Here is a 16,164-nt window from a genome sequence, read left to right as displayed (position 1 = left end):
CTCAAATTTTCCTGATCTATTATTTTGGCTTAATTTGTCCATGATGGTTAAATCTGGTCATACTTCATACCTCCCAACATTTGAGAATCAAAAAGAGGGGAAAAAAGTTCATTTTTGACCACACCCCTAAATACCATGTCCATTGTACAAAATGGCAGGTTATGGAATGTTTGAACACATTTCTGGGGGTTTTAGGGCCATGTTTTATGTGTTTTAGTTTTTCTAATGAAGGTGAAAGTGCAAGTCTCAGTTCTCCCAAGAGAATTGCTTATCTTAAATAGTTACAATTTATTAGCCTCTTATTTAATTAAACCTTAGAAACTTTGTATCTATTCCAGGCATCAGTGCAGGAGATCAAAAAGAAACTTGGGACATTTCAGCAAGGGCAGAGACACAAGCTGCTATTTTGGGGAGATTAGCCGCCCCATCGACAAATTCTTCTTCGGGCAACTAATCTCCCTGAACTGCCTTCCCTCCAGCTAGAATGTAAATTGCCGGCGGGATGGCACTCGCTTGCTTCGAAGTTTCCTTGTAAGGTAACTTCGGAAAACGACTAATCTTCCGAAATAGCAGCATGTGTCGCTGCCCTAAGATACCGGGACTGCGGGCTGAGCTGTCAAAATCGTGAATGTCCTGCGAAAAACAGGACCGTTGGCAGGTTGACCAGATTTAGTATAACAGGCGTAACAGCTCTAGTGAATTTTGTACAGACCATCCTGAAGTCCTGCTGGATTACAGCTGATCTGTTCAAAACTAAGCTCCTCTTTAACTCGAAGATCAGCTCATTTTGTTCAGCTCAATTGGTCAGATATCTTGAAGGGTCAAGCAGTATTGGAAGAACCAATACATCTCATACAACAGGCATGGACAGCCTGAGTCCTACAGATGAAAGCTGGAAATACAGCTCTCAACACCCCACATACTGAACTAAAGTCGGTGAAGGTGTTCCAAAATGTAGGTAACCCTTGTATTTGTAGACATGATAAAGCCTTCCATATTTGCAGCCAAATCAATCCAATCACATGTTAATGATAACCTTATTAAATGTAACAGTAAAAAAGTGAAGAAAATTTGAAATTTACTTTGTAATATTCCCAACCTATACTCTGTATATTAATGGTTTTTCAGGATTCAAATATATTACTATACAGTTCAGGCTGAAAAAAAACATAGGTACCCTATTGTAAGGAGCATTCACAACATGGTAAACATTTGGCTGATAAAATGAGAGTCTAGATGCCATTGTGTGTGTGGATGCTGAAGGAAAGGGTACATGAGGTTTGACAAGCTGACCGTGGATTCAAAGGATAAAGCAAGAGGAAGATGACATGAAGTGGCGGCTGAAGGACATCCCAGCATTCTTACCTCTGATTGGTGTACCACCTGGTGAGGTAATTTGAATGCAAACAAGATTAGAAAGAAGTTGTTAGTAACAAGAATAGGAGAAAGGGTAGAAAAAGAGCAGAAGGGAAGGTTAGGTGACCCGATCACAGCTACAGGTGCTAAGCACCAACACCTGCATCAGTAAGTGAGTTAGCTTTTTCTGTCTTCAAGGTAGGTTTGCAGCAAGACATTAGGTGTAATACAGGGTTAAAAAACAAGTAGGTTCCAAATGCAATAGGATACAGTGTACTTTTAGTGGGGAGTCTGGGCTAAGGGAAAGGTTAGTTTGTTTAGTTTTGGAAGGTGGTCTACAAGATTACTACATCAACTGTGTCACATTAGAACACTGGGGGAAAATGCAGTTGTCTTAATGACGAGTGTGTATCATCACTTCTCTAATTAACCAAACATCTACATTAGTGATGTGCGGGTCGTGTTGTTCTCGACCCGCGCCAAGCCAAAGACGTCCGAAAATTGGCAGGGCAGGGGTCCTACAGGAGTCTACAAAACAGGAAGCCGGAAGCAAGCAGTCTAAGAAGAGCTCAACCCAAAACCTGACCCACAAGAGGAGCAGCAAGGTCATCCCGACCCGCGGGTATTGGGCAAGCCTGCACATCAGTACATATCCTATGGGTGCTGCAAGGAGTGTTTTTGTTTCTAACGGTTAAAAACAGGGCAAAATGATGATCTGCAAATCCATTTACCATGAATGTTGAGTTATAGTTTTGGGCGTTAAGGATTTTATTAACCTATGGAAAAAGTTTATTGGCAAATGAATGTACCCAAGCCAATAATTCATACACACCAGCTCTAAAGAAAAAGAAGTCGGTTATACTGTTTTGTTATTAAAATAGTGTGCAGAAATATTGGTGAAGCAACAGAAAAAAAATTAAACTACCCTTTAGAACTCTCTATAGTGCTTACATTTTTGTAGAGGCGATAAAATTACATAGACAGTAAGAAGATACATTTGTCATGTTTTTTGGAAACAATAAGGAGAATGCCTGATGGCAGTTTAGTCCCATGAGGGTTCCTATAACATGCCTTTTCACTAAAGGATGGCAGAGGAGAAGTGCTTTCCAATTATGGTTCGCAGAGAGTTAAACAAACAAGAGACAGCAGAAAAAAGCTGTATTTCAAAGCACTTAACATCGATTTTCAAAGTCCATCAGACATCCGATGCCCTGCAGCCCCTGCCTGGCACTGGGAATAAAATTTATACAAATGGGAAATTCAACCTGATTACTTCAAAGCCATTCTTCCAGCTTCTTGCAGAATTTAAAACTTAGTGAGTAAGAAAAATATTGATTGCGGACTCTTACATTGCAGGACTACACTTGGGAGTTTACTATCCCCAAAGGTTTGGCATTTGAACAGGACGATTTTCACAAGGGTTAATACTATCAACTGAAGGAGAATATATGATGTGATTTTGCTTAATGTGGTGACTTGTGATCACTTGTGAACTACCCCATAAGCCATATAAGTGGGCAGAGGCTTAGAATTAATACATCATCTTTGCCCTGAATACTACTTTAGTAGGCTAATGGTTAAAGTACAGTGATTATTTTGTTTATTAGAGGCATAGGCTATAAATATGCAATGTATACATTACTGTAATTATAAGGTTATAGTGGGCAATGGTATATTTTATTTGTACCCACAGGGTAAAAAATGTCCTTTATAATCAAAGTTTTCACATTCAAAAGATTCAAAAGTGTGTAGAGCAAAGGTCAGTTCAAAGCCAAGTGAGTATGCTAACAAAAGAATTCCTTGGACAGCTTTATTTCTCAAGATTAGAGTAAGCTTAAAGGAGAAACAAACCCTTAAAAAAAGCCATAGCCCCCTACTCTACATAGACCCCCCCAGCAGGGTTCATGGGCGCCATCTTCAGCTGCTTCAGTAATCTTCGCAATGAGACGGAGCTTCTGCAATTTTCGCAAGTTTAGGCGCATGCGCAGTTGTCGCGATACAGAAAATTGCTCCAACTGCACATGCGCCACTTTGCCGGTCTCATTCCAAAGATTACCAAAGAGAAGAAGATGGCGCCTGTGAACTCAGAATAGAATATTTGGTGCCTGTAAGGCAGGAGATGAGCCAACTGATATCGGCAGAAGGCTTGGGTACTGATCGGCTTGTTGATTGGCCCAGGTGGAGAATTTTGATTCGGTGCCTTTGAAGGCGCCGGGAACATTGCCCATTGTTAGTGCTGAATAGTCAGACACAGGTAGAATTCTATTGTTTCTACCTGTATATATGACGATTCAACTCTACACGTTTGTTGAAACAAACAATCTTTCTTGGAAAGTCATTTTCCAAGGAAGAAAGTAATTGTTACGTCTACGGCCACCTTAAAGATAAAGGAAAGCTACCAAGGCAGTTTATTGCCAATAGATTAGCCACAACAGTGCAAGGTAGAACACCATTTTCATCCTTTAGCATGCTTTGCCATACCTGAGTAAACAGCTCTAGACACTGTCTCTGTTTGTTTAGGATAGCAGCTGCCATATTAGCTTGGTGTGACATCACTTCCTGATTGAGTCTCTCCCTGCTTGCTCATAGCTCTGGGCTCAGATTACAGCAGGAAGTGTGTACACAATAGAAGGAAAGAAATGGGTTTCTTTTGACAGAGGAGCATTATTTTGAGGGTATTATATTGTATTAATACCGTTCTGATAAAGCTTACTTCGTTTTAACCCATCCTTCTCCTTTAAGGCCAAGGCCAGACAATGGGAGATCTCTGCCACATTTTCCGCAAGCAGAGAATATGCTGCCCTTCATACACTCCTGGTTTGGCTGCACCTGGAAGCGTTGTTTCCGCTCAGGCGCAGGCAGACAATGTGGATTTTGGAGACGAAATCCATCTGTAGTTGGAAAGCCAAGGGGAGCAGCAAGACAGTGGATTCTCTGCATGCGGAGAATTCACTTTGGTAAGGAACGTCTGGCCCTAGCCTTAAACCTGGAGTCATATGTATAAAACGAGTTAAGTAATGGTTTCATGTCAAAATTTACTTTTGTTATGCTTTTCTTGGATTTATAGGGTGGTTTACACGACAGCTCAAAATCTATCCTTTTACATGTGAAGGTTAAGATGGCACACACTCGATCAGAGTTTTCAGACCAAAGCCCTTGGACAAAAGCCAGGTGCCCAAAAGATGTGGTGGCACACAAAATAAAACTAATTGTAGCATAGTCCTGTCATGTCCAAATCGTTTTTTTTTAAACTGCTGAGGTTACTGTAATGCAACAGCATAGCCGCAGGAGTGTTTGCGTGAGAATTTCTACAGCTGGATGGGAACACTCAATGCAAAATAACTAAATAAACCTAACCTCTACATAGCAGATCTTGAAAAACAAATACATCATGGTTTAACTATGCATTTCACATAGTTACACTATTGTATAGAAGTATTTTCTGACTGTGACGTGAGAGGAATCTTAAAAAAACAACGCTTGGGATAAAGTAATTCTTTTAGCAAGATAAGGATCCAAAACACAAGGCCAAGGTAACATTGGATGGGCTTAAGAACAAAAAGGTGAATGTTAAAGCCCTGATCTCAAAACAATTAAGAGCAGCACTATATATAGATTGAGATGATTAAATGAATCACCCCTGATTGTACAAAGCTGCTACATACTTACACCTTTGTTGTGGGACACACGCACATGCATGATGCTTAGACCACAACCAATTGCTGCAACATACTGTGTTGGATGTTAATAAGAACACAAGACTGAACCTCTACACCTATAGAGGCATGGCTTCCAATTTTTATGGCTGCTGTTACTGCCAGATAAGCAGAATCACATGGGGGGGGGGTCCATGTTGACCAGCTGACTTAATATATTCCCAAACTCCACACCGCATTGATCTAAAACATGCATGCAAGTGTTAAACAGAACTAGTGGTTGCTTCAAGTTCTGCTGTGGTGTTACATCTCCAAGCATCAGGGTCAAAGGTGGGATACTATTCCACTGCCTATATGATCTGAAAATATTTGCTGGGTATCAAAACGAGCAACAATTTCCTTAATTCATGAGAACTTTAGCTATGCCATCACCAGCAATGAGAGAAAAACTAGCATCCGTCTCACACATCATATAAATGAATGAATATATTGATTGTACACTTTAACAGCTCTGTCAGGATTCCCTGTTCCTCATAGAACACACTGCTATGATCAAATGCATTACTAGCTATAGAGAATTGTTTGCTTTTGTCAGCATGTCAGTGGTTTCCTGTTTAAATATTTCTAAACAAGCGAATATCCATTATATCTGGTATTTCCCACTAGGTTCATTTCTGCTATTTCCAAGGCCACCAGAGAGAGCTTTTTTTCAGTGATGCTGAAGTTATTAGTGTTCATTGCAAATATTAACATCAATATCAGGAGAATAAAAAGTAAAACTGGTGTGTAATTTGCAACTGAAAATCATAACAAAACTACAGTCTGCAAAATAAAAAAAAGTGACAGGCATGTAATTACCCATTTCAGTATCAGACTATCCTGAAATACATACATAGCATATTACTTATTGGTGAAGCCTGCGGAGTCTCCTGCTAAGCTCTAAAGCGATGAAGAACCTCTATCGTCATTTACCAAATATTTCTGGTAGATATTTTGTCATTAGTGGAACAGCAAGTAACTTGTAAACTAGAAACCACAATATCTTTCCGCTGGGCATCATTCCAGCCATCTGTATATTTATTTTCATCATGGCTGCTCCCCTGAAGCTTATTCAATTACTTTAGAGGTCAGTCCATGGTGCAGATTCACATTTGATAATGCCCTCCCTCTAGTTACAAGCAAAACTGTCCTAAAGGGGATGTTCACCGGTTCAGTTGTTTTCAGATAGTTAAGATAGTTCAGATAGACAAGAAATAAAGAATTTTTTAAAATAACTTTGCATATTACAGTGAGTTTTAATAGTAAAGCATGAAAATATACAGTGTTTTTAATGACCTAAATGCTACATTTTAACCACACAGTCTGTGGACTGTTCACCTTCAAATTAACTTTTAGTATGATAGAATTATATTTTGAGAAAAATTGCAATTACTTTTGACTTTTTATTTTCAAATGCTTTCGAACTATTTAGCCTTTTCTTCAGCAGCTCTACAGTTTGCAATTTCAGCAGGTTTCTGGTTTCTAGGGTCCAACTTACCCTAGCTACCAGGCAGTGGTTTGAGGGAAAAGGGAATAAGGGACTAGAGTATGAATAGGAGAGGGGCCAAATAGAAAGATAATAAAGTGATATGAAATAGCAATAACAATAAAAGTGAAGACTCACGCAGCAACAGTTTTTGGCTACTGGGGTCAGTGACACCCTTTTGAAAGCTAGAAAGAGTCAGATGGTGGCTGCAAATAATTAAAAAATTATACAAAATAGAAAAATATAAGACCAATTAATTAACAGACCTGCGAAGTAGCCTGACCTCTGCTACATTGTTTCAAGAGACAGAATCAGCAGTGCAGAAAGGGACAGAAAAATACTGCTTTCAATGGCAATTACATTTAGAAATAACTTTAAAACCATTTCGATTTTATATTGGAAAGTTGTTTATCTGTACATTTTCTTTTATTAATCAAAAAGTCATTTGGGTTCACATTTTGTTCAATATATTAGCATTTTATCTACTTGTACTTACAGTAGCTAGATGAATATTCTCAAAAGCATGCGTCAGTGGCTGCGAAAATTCAGGAAGGTTAATGTGCCCTACAGTCTAATGGGAGAATGCAATAAAAGCCAGCAATAGTAAAATATGTGCAATGCACATAGTATTTTAGGTTTTGCAAATCTGTAGTATCTCATCCACCAGAAAAAAAATTGCATTTCATATAGCTTGCCCTACTGCACACTGCTTAAAAATATGGCATCTTAAAGCAGGTCTTTTAAAATGCACAACACACAATTAAAATTGCCAACGCTTTCACTAATGATTCCTACACTGATTAATGCACAGCTTTGTTCTTATTAATACAAACTTTGTTTTCCAATTACAACTTGTATTACTTTCCCTTATTCAGGCTTGACTACCTTAACTGCTTTCCAGTTGTTATGGTGCCCATGCGTTTGGACACTGGCTACTCATTTGCCATTCCTAGCCAACATGGAAAAATAATTAAATATGAAAGCTATAAAGGCAACTGGTTGTTTTTCCAAAAACACAAACCAGCAATCAAGTCAATAGTTTTAGATTTGTTTCACAAATATTGGTAAGATCAACATTTCCTGCTATTCCTAATCATTTATAACGAGTCATTTGTTATTTTTGTTTCGGGAGAAAGCAGATGGTAGCAAAGAACTGGGGACACGTCTCCAATAGATCCTCTTATTCACAGCTTTAATTACAGTGTTGATATAACAGATCATAATGATAACTGTGGCCTTTTCATACACAGATTCGATGCTGGCTGCATAATGGGAGTCGAAAATCATTAACAAGGTTGATATTTTCTTTGTGCACAGACATAGCAAGATTACAACCTGTTTGCGGGTGGGAGATGTTAAAGGTCACAGTGATTTTTTTTATAAGCACAGAATTGATAAATGCTATTAGCAACCTCCTTTATAAAAATGTCAATCTGAGTGCCTGAATCTGTTCAGTAATTACACAGAGTTGCCATAATAAACTTTGTCAAAGATAGAGAATACCCGCTGAGCTGACCTTTATATACTGTAGGGTGAAATAAGAAAGAGGGGGAAAAAAACAGCATGTAAAACATTTTGCAGTAATAGAATTTGAGGTGAAAAAACAGAAAATGTACTGTATGAATGAGAAAGTAATATTCCAGACAGTACAGTAGAGCCAAATCACCTGAAATGGGCAGTATATGCCTATATTCAACATAAGCCAAATTAATAGGGCTTGTATTGCAAAAGTCCTCTGCCTAATCTTTTAATTAAAAAAAACCTTTATTTTCTATATGTTTTAACAGAGTCTGAAAATTTGATTAACTACATTCTCCTCCTTCCACAATTGATCTGAAGAACTAAGGAGTTGGGATTAAAATGCTTTTGATTTCACTAAATTAAAGGGGTCCTGTCATCAGAAAACATGTTTTTTTCAAAACGCATCAGTTAATAGAGCTACTCCAGCAGACTGCACTGAAATTCATTTCTCAAAAGAGCAAACAGATTTTTTTATATTCAATTTTGAAATCTGACATGGGGCTAGACATTTTGTAAATTTCTCACCTGCCCCTGGTCATGTGACTTGTGCCTGCACTTCAGGAGAGAAATGCTTTCTGGCAGGCTACTGTGTTTTTCCTTCTCAATGTAACTGAATGTGTCTCAGTGAGACATGGGTTTTTACTATTGAGTGCTGTTCTTAGATTTACCAGGCAGCTGTTATCTTGTGTTAGGGAGCTGCTATCTGGTTACCTTCCCATTGTTCTTTTGTTTGGCTGCTGGGGAGGGAAGGGGGGGTGATATCACTCCAACTTGCAGTACAGCAGTAAAGAATGATTGAAGTTTCTCAGAGCACAAGTCACATGACTTGGGGCAGCTGGGAAATTGACAATATGTCTAGCCCCCTGTCAGATTTCAAAATTGAATATAAAAAAATCTGTTTGCTCTTTTGAGAAATGGATTTCAGTGCAGAATTCTGCTGGAGCAGCACTATTAACTGATTCATTTTTAACAAAAAATTTTTTCCCATGACAGTATCCCTTTAAGTAAAAGAAAAACAAATATGACATTTTTAATTTAAACAGTAGACATGTCCAAAAGTAAAAGACCTGGTCACTGAGCTCACATGCAATAATGAATGAATAATAAAGAAAATGCGATTTCAAGCAAAGTTACTTTTAAAGTTATTTGTAAGTTACATTGCTTTTGAAAGCAATGTTTCAATCATCCCTTGCTCTTCTCTGGTTCTGACTCTTAAAACAACATACCGGTAAGTCTTTATTGAGGTCTGTTATTCAGCTGCCTTCTACTACACTGTATGTATATATTTACATATGTATAATTTTAATGATAAAGTGCTACTAGTATAACCTGCACATGTAATAAATAAGTAGAAATATACAAAGATGAAGTTCCATGTGATAAGACACACAGTAGGAAGGAAGTCCCTGACACATGGAGCTTACATGTTACATTATTTCAGGAACCAGAATGAGTAAAGGATTATGTATACAGCAAACTTGCTTTTTTATCATGCATTAAACTACTCTGGGTGCAGAGATCCCCCTTTAATTCAGCTCGTACTTGAAAACATTTTAGGACTTGTTAGTAATAATGGTATTTAAAGGACAAAAAGGCAGTCAGATATTTTTTTTAAGTTTTTTTCTGAAATATTAAAGGGAATACAGTAGAACCACCATTTTACATCCCCTGATTTATGTTTTCCCTCATTTTACATTGTTGTTTTATGGTCCCACTTATATATTATGCATAATACATTTCCCTGATTTTACATTTTCCTGGATTTTACAGCATTTGTAAAAATGGGGGTTCTACTGTATATACTCCCCTTTTTGACAGAAGCTCATTGACTTGGCCTTATGTTGTAAAGGCACATAAATGCTATCTGAACTGTTAATATACATAAAGGAATTTCTTTTCCAACATACCTGATTACACCGACTATAAGGAAACCATGATTTTCTACCTGCACTGCAGGATCAGTTCTCTACTCCCCTTAGGCTCACAGAGTGATTCAAACCCTTCCTTACCTTGTTCCATTGTCAAGTGATGAATTGAGAGACTTGAAGTCCCTATGCTTTCCAGAGAAGCTATGCAGTACACACTATGGAAAGAAGAGGGACTTCAACTCCCAGAATCAGTCACTTCACATTAGAACAAGGTTATGAAGGAGTTGCATAACACTATGAAAGAACCTTTTTTTGAAAGAAGCATTGTGTAATTGCCTTGTTGATTTTTGGCTCGTACATAATCAAGCCATATAACAAAAAATATGTACAGAAAGAATTACAGCACAGAACTGGAGAGAAGTAGTGTTGTTTTCCTGCCTAACGTTTGATCATCATCATCATCATCATCTGATCATATTTTATCAACAGTATGTATTTTATTTTATTTACATACCTGAACGAAGTTGCTTAATGCGACCATTACTTGATGCTGTGTCTACAGGAAGGAAATCTTTGAACCAGGTTATTTCTGGATCAGGATTGCCACTGGCTGCACAAAGCATGGTTGCTGTGCGAGTTTTCTCCACAACTTTTAGTTGAGGCCCCATGTCAATGACTGGAAATCCATGGGGAAGCTGCTCCTCTGCAAAACAAAAAATGGAATCACCTTAGTCATTGGTACAATATAGTTCATTGTTACATACTTTTAATATAGTTAAAGATTATTACAAGTCTTCCAGTGCATTCTAGTAGAGGGTTACTGTATGAATATACATATGTACACACACAGTACTGAGTGATACATAGCACTAACCAGTTTTTACCACAATGGAGAGCTATTAGAATATCCACATGTTAGGAATCAGGTAACGTACTGTAAAAATATCTAATTGTAGTCAAGTTTATGGGTCAGTTTTTGGCTTAAAACGTTTTTATTACTTAACTTTCATAATTCCATCCTACCTTGTTAGAAATAAAAATTAGAAGGTATTGGGGGGAAGAAAAAGGTAGGTCTCCCTGGGTGAAAGTTAGAAGACAGCAAAGGTTGCAGCTAGGAGGTAGTGAACTTTGTGTTCATTACAAAGCATTTTTCCTTCTAATTTGAATACACTCGAAGGCACAAAGAGCTGAAAGGCACAGCTGAGGCAGTGATATGCAAAGCCGCTGTCCTGCTGCATTTAAAACAAATACTTGGCACGAAAGGAAACTATAAATACACATTTAGCTGCTGAGGCACAGCAATAACTTTCAACTGCTATTCAGACATGAACAAGGCACAGCCTGGTATATGGATAAATAAATAAATCCCAAAGGTTGGATTTGTTTCCTCCAATTAACACTGAAAGCAGCAGCAACGCGTGGGACTGTTTCAACTAGTGAGTTATTGCCACCCGATGGGTGATATTAACAAGATGCACTCATTTCTATCAAGGTGGAGAAAGTCACTAAGGAGAAAAACTGCCTGGTGCTTCTCACACTGTGGTTGCCCCATTAAGCTATGGTGCACTTGAAACCACAATAGCAAGGGGTCACATATTATGCAACTGATTGGTTTGGAACAGGTGATACAATCCACAATAAAAAATAGTGGTTACAGGAATAGGCGTGATTTACTTTCCTATACATGTAAAGCAAAAAGAAGGTCTATAGAGGGCACGTAAGAAACTGAGATGCAGAGACTTTTTTTTGTGATAACACATTTGAGATATAGCCAAAAAAGTCCTGGGACTGGCTTTTGAAAAGTAGACAACTATGTTTATTACACATTTGCTACCATACTGTTTACTCTACACCAAAATCTCAAAACAGCCAAAGGATTATGAAAGCTGTAGGATTCATGCACAGTGTTTATATTTTACAAGGTCATGGAAAATGTTTTAAAGCATTACATATATTCCAAATCCCACTTGAGAAGTCACTGTTTTGTGGCACATGTGAGGGTTAAATCAATTCAGGAAGTTCAACCATTGACTGTGTAATGCTGGCCATTTTCCATTTTTGTATATTAACAAAAACTAGACAATTTATTGAATGTATTTATTATCAAACTGAAGTTTTCATGTATTTAAAATGATCCCAGTTATTATGAAATGCAATCAGATGTTCAGTTAACTCTGCAGTTAACATTAGCATTTTAGTTGAATAGCTCTAGGCAATTTACCATTTCATTTTCGTTGTAATTTATCAGGATCAGGTAAATGACCTTCCAATTCTTTCACATCAAGGTGCTTAAAATGTGGCTTAAAAATTGTTTTTTTTTCTTTCAGAGAGGACACCAGCAAATATGTTCTGAGCCATTACCATAGATATAAGGCTGTGCAGGTCTCTTACAGCGCTGACATATGAATGAACCACAGCTTGCAGGCTACAGGGCAAATTCAGCAAATGTCTGTGGGAACGTAATTAATCTTAAGCAGGTAGCTGGTTTTTTTTTCTTTTTTGTTAGGCAAGAAAGACAGCTCTTGGAGTAATTAATGTACCGCTGACCTGTCCTATTGATTTAATTGCACAAAAACACTGGTTGATGAACAAGAAACCAAAAGGCAGATCGAAGCGACCTAAAACTTACAGAGACAAAAATGGACTGCATGTTGTGTACTAAACAATTTTGGCTCTTGCTCCAGGGGAGCAATCAGAGACTCATTATTCAGAGGTTAAACTGGCAGGAGGCTTAATCCAACCCTTTTAGTCCATGTTAAAAATGGGAGCCGGGAGAGAATTTGCAAGTATAATGAAGGCTTTGTCTGGCAGGGGATGAACAGCAAGGGGTAAAAGTTCTATGATTTATTTAAGTATTACCACTGTTACTTTTATAGCTGTGACATGTATTACACCATCATATTGCTTATCCAGATAACCCTAACTTTATTATACAAAGAGTGTTGAGTTGGTGACTTTGTTTGCTACTACTTTTTCAACGTATTTGTAAAAAAAATGCCTAGATAATGAAAATAATATTATGCACAGTACTGAATATGCAGACAAACCATAAATTACTTCCATTAAACATTGCAGCTAAAAATGTACATGGATCCAGTTAGAGCCCATGCACTTAAATGCCAAACACAAGAAGATGCTTTACTGCTTTTGCACTAACCACAACACTCCAGGTTACTAAATCCAAACTCCAAGAGAAACCTCAGCATTTCATGAAATGTATTAGGCTGCTTGTTGTCCAGTGCAATTATTATTTCCATACACACATCTAAAATCTGGCCAACTGGTGAACAATGAGAAGAGCAAGTCAATGTCTGTTTCTGTAAGGAGGAAAATTGTAACTGCTACAGTGCTGTAGAAAAACACTACTGTAGTTAAACATCTGAAATAGTGCATCAATATTTCCCCATGCAGAAACATAGTGACTGACTATGGCAGAAAAAGAGATTGATATGTTGAAATTAGAGAGCTCACATCTCAAATACGGACATGGTTTAAAGGGGACCCGTCACCCAAAAAAAATATTCAAAATCCTATTTTATCACATTAGTCAAGCAAAATGAACTTTAATTACACTATATAAATTATTTGAATCTTGTTTCCTACAGTCTGGGAATTCAAAATGATAGCAAGCAGGCAGCAGCCATTTTGTGGACACTGTTATTAAGGCAAGTCTTGTATCATCTCAGAATCTTGTTTGTGCACCAGAATTGGGACCTGATGTCCATCCCCATGCCCTGGCTACACAATTAAACGGTAAAGACAACAGGGGAATGTGTGGAGAGCAGTGACATCTAGTAAGTGCTGAATGGAAAGTGAAAGTAATTGTCTGCCCCGCCTCTATGCCCATGGCATAGAGGAGGGGCAGACAATATTTGATTGACAGCGGAGATTTTTAAATGAGCTTACAACAACTATGAATGCTTTAATAAAAAATAGAAATTGGATTTCATGTTTGATTTGAAAAGGACTTTAATTATACAGATTTTTGTGTCTGGATGACAGGTCCACTTTAAAGCAACACACGTATGAAAAAAGTTCCCAGGGGTGCCAAATAAGAACTCTGATTGGCTATTTGATAGCTCATATGTGGACTAGCAGACTACACGAGGCTCTGTTTGGTAGTACACCTGGGTTTTAGGCACCCAAAATTTGCCTCCAAACCAGAAATTCAAAAATAAGTACCTGCTTTGAGGAAACTGGGAGCAACATCCAACATGTCGCTCACAAGCCACTGTTTGGGGATCACTGGTTTAAAGGAACAAAACAATTAAAATGATATCTTTTTCCTTTATTTCTCAAAATAAACCAGTGTAATTTGTAACTGCACTGGCCCAGGGTACGTCTCTGTAACACAAGAAAAAGTCTTCTTCCGCTTATTTATTCTTCTCTCTGCCCCAGGCTGGGTTTTCCTTCTAAGTTCAACTTTTCACTCTATTGTGCATGCACACCTGGACTGTAACGGGCAGATTTACAGGCATTACAAAGAAGATGATGGTATTGTGTTGCTCCTAGCGTAATATCATAGGCCTGCACAGTTTTCAGCAAACAAAAACACCTGCATGTGGTCTCAGGTAAGCGATTATAATCACAGAGGGATGCCTAACATTTTGTGCACCCCCAGTCATTATACCAATTGTTTCTGTTGTCTAAACTAGGGGAATGTATTTAACCTTAGTAAGCGATTGTATATTGGTGTCTCCTTGATAATGACTCTATTGGAGTCAAAACAGTGCACAGAAAATTTTTACTTTACTTGCAGTAGCTTGTTTGCTGGTTGCAATGTTTTTATATATTCTCCTTTAGTTATACAGCACCATTACAATCTACCATGCACAAACACACTTAATTTAATCAAGAGCCACTGTAAAGGGCCCAGAAAATGCTCCATGTGTGGCAGCCTCTATACTGTCAGAGCCTCCACTGCTATAGGAGCCGTCCTGGAGCACCCCACGAACAATGGCCTGGGACCTGGCTGTCAGTGTGAATTAATCACCTTGGTGATAATAGCAATAGAGGCTCTGAAAAGATGGGACAGCAGCCAAACATGGTGGCTGACAACCAAGCTCCGCAAATCTGTATTGGGACCCTTTAGTAGTTTGAGTGAAAAAGTTGTGATAGGGACCTATGCCGGGTCCCATGTGTGCTTAATATTGTTTAGTTCTCTTGAAACCACTCACAAACAGACAGTGGCACAACTAGAGTGTGCCAGCCCCCCCCCACACACACTCCAATCCCCATACCCCCGCCCACTTCCTATCCTGCCTCCACCCTGCCCACTTCCCACCTCTGCCCTGCCTCCATCCCCAACTCCGCCCACTCCCACTCGACTTGCTTCCCCCTTCCTCACCGGTAAGAGAGAGCGGCTGGGGAGGAGGTTTTATTTTGTTATTAGTTATAGACAAAACAGACCCCCACAGTCCGGGCCTCCCTGCAAACGCCACTACAAATCGATAATCTCACATTTCCATACATAACATGACTGATAATTTAAACCACTGTGAAAGCTTTAATTGTTCTTCAGCTGTCATTCTTCCTTCCTTTATTATTTTTCCTGGCCGAAGACAGGTGACCTTTCTATTGCATAACCTATTTCCGGTGTGCAATAACTGCCCCCAGAAGCACAAAGGGTTAAATCACCGGCAAACGTTAAGTGAGCGTGTAGAGAAGCAAGTTGCTAGCCCAGCAGTTAATCGATTCTCTGTGAGAGAGGAAAGTAGACTTCTTTTGACACTGGAGCTTATTAGTGCACGATTTGGCATTGATCAGTGTTTTGAGAACAAATAAGGCATTTTATAATGCTGTGGAAAAAAGCAAAGTGCCAAATAGCCAACAAAATTTTGCTTCAAAACATGGACAAAATTCATTAGTAGCAGAACCATCAGAAGCAATGTTTGGCGACAGGACTTAATGCCTTTGGCTGCTGCATTACTTTTGTCTTGGGAACAACAAATGTTCACTGGATAGTACAGTTTTATGCGATGTTCTTTGAAAATTACAATTCTTGCTTCATGATGTTACACTGAATCACAGTGTACAAAAGCACAGCTAGGCCCATCAACATAACTCTGTGGTGGGCGGACAGGTCTTGTTTTTAAACCTGGCTGGCTGTGTAATCTAGGGACAGGAGGATTATTTTCATTATATAGGATATTAGGGACTCAAGAGTTCAGTGAGGCTCAGTATTGCCATCTTTATGTGTGAAACAGAACATTAAAGGGGAACTATCACGAAAATGAAA

General features: G+C 38.5%; 1 protein-coding gene across 21 annotated transcripts in view; it reads right to left on the bottom strand.

The window, feature by feature from the left end:
- The window catches only part of ptprf.L (protein tyrosine phosphatase receptor type F L homeolog), a 634,602-nt gene that overhangs the window by 46,218 nt on the left and 572,220 nt on the right, over positions 1-16,164 (bottom strand). For 12 of the 21 annotated variants that reach the window (XM_041589192.1, XM_041589193.1, XM_041589197.1 and 9 more), the window contains 2 exons: positions 10,441-10,629; positions 1,366-1,383 (listed from right to left, as the gene is read on the bottom strand). In XM_041589192.1, the coding sequence (XP_041445126.1) occupies positions 1,366-1,383; positions 10,441-10,629 (207 nt within the window). 21 annotated transcript variants of the gene reach the window in all.

Source organism: Xenopus laevis, chromosome 4L, assembly GCF_017654675.1.
Source record: "Xenopus laevis strain J_2021 chromosome 4L, Xenopus_laevis_v10.1, whole genome shotgun sequence".
Taxonomy (NCBI): Eukaryota; Metazoa; Chordata; class Amphibia; order Anura; family Pipidae; genus Xenopus; species Xenopus laevis.
This window is presented reverse-complemented; position numbering and strand designations above follow the sequence as displayed.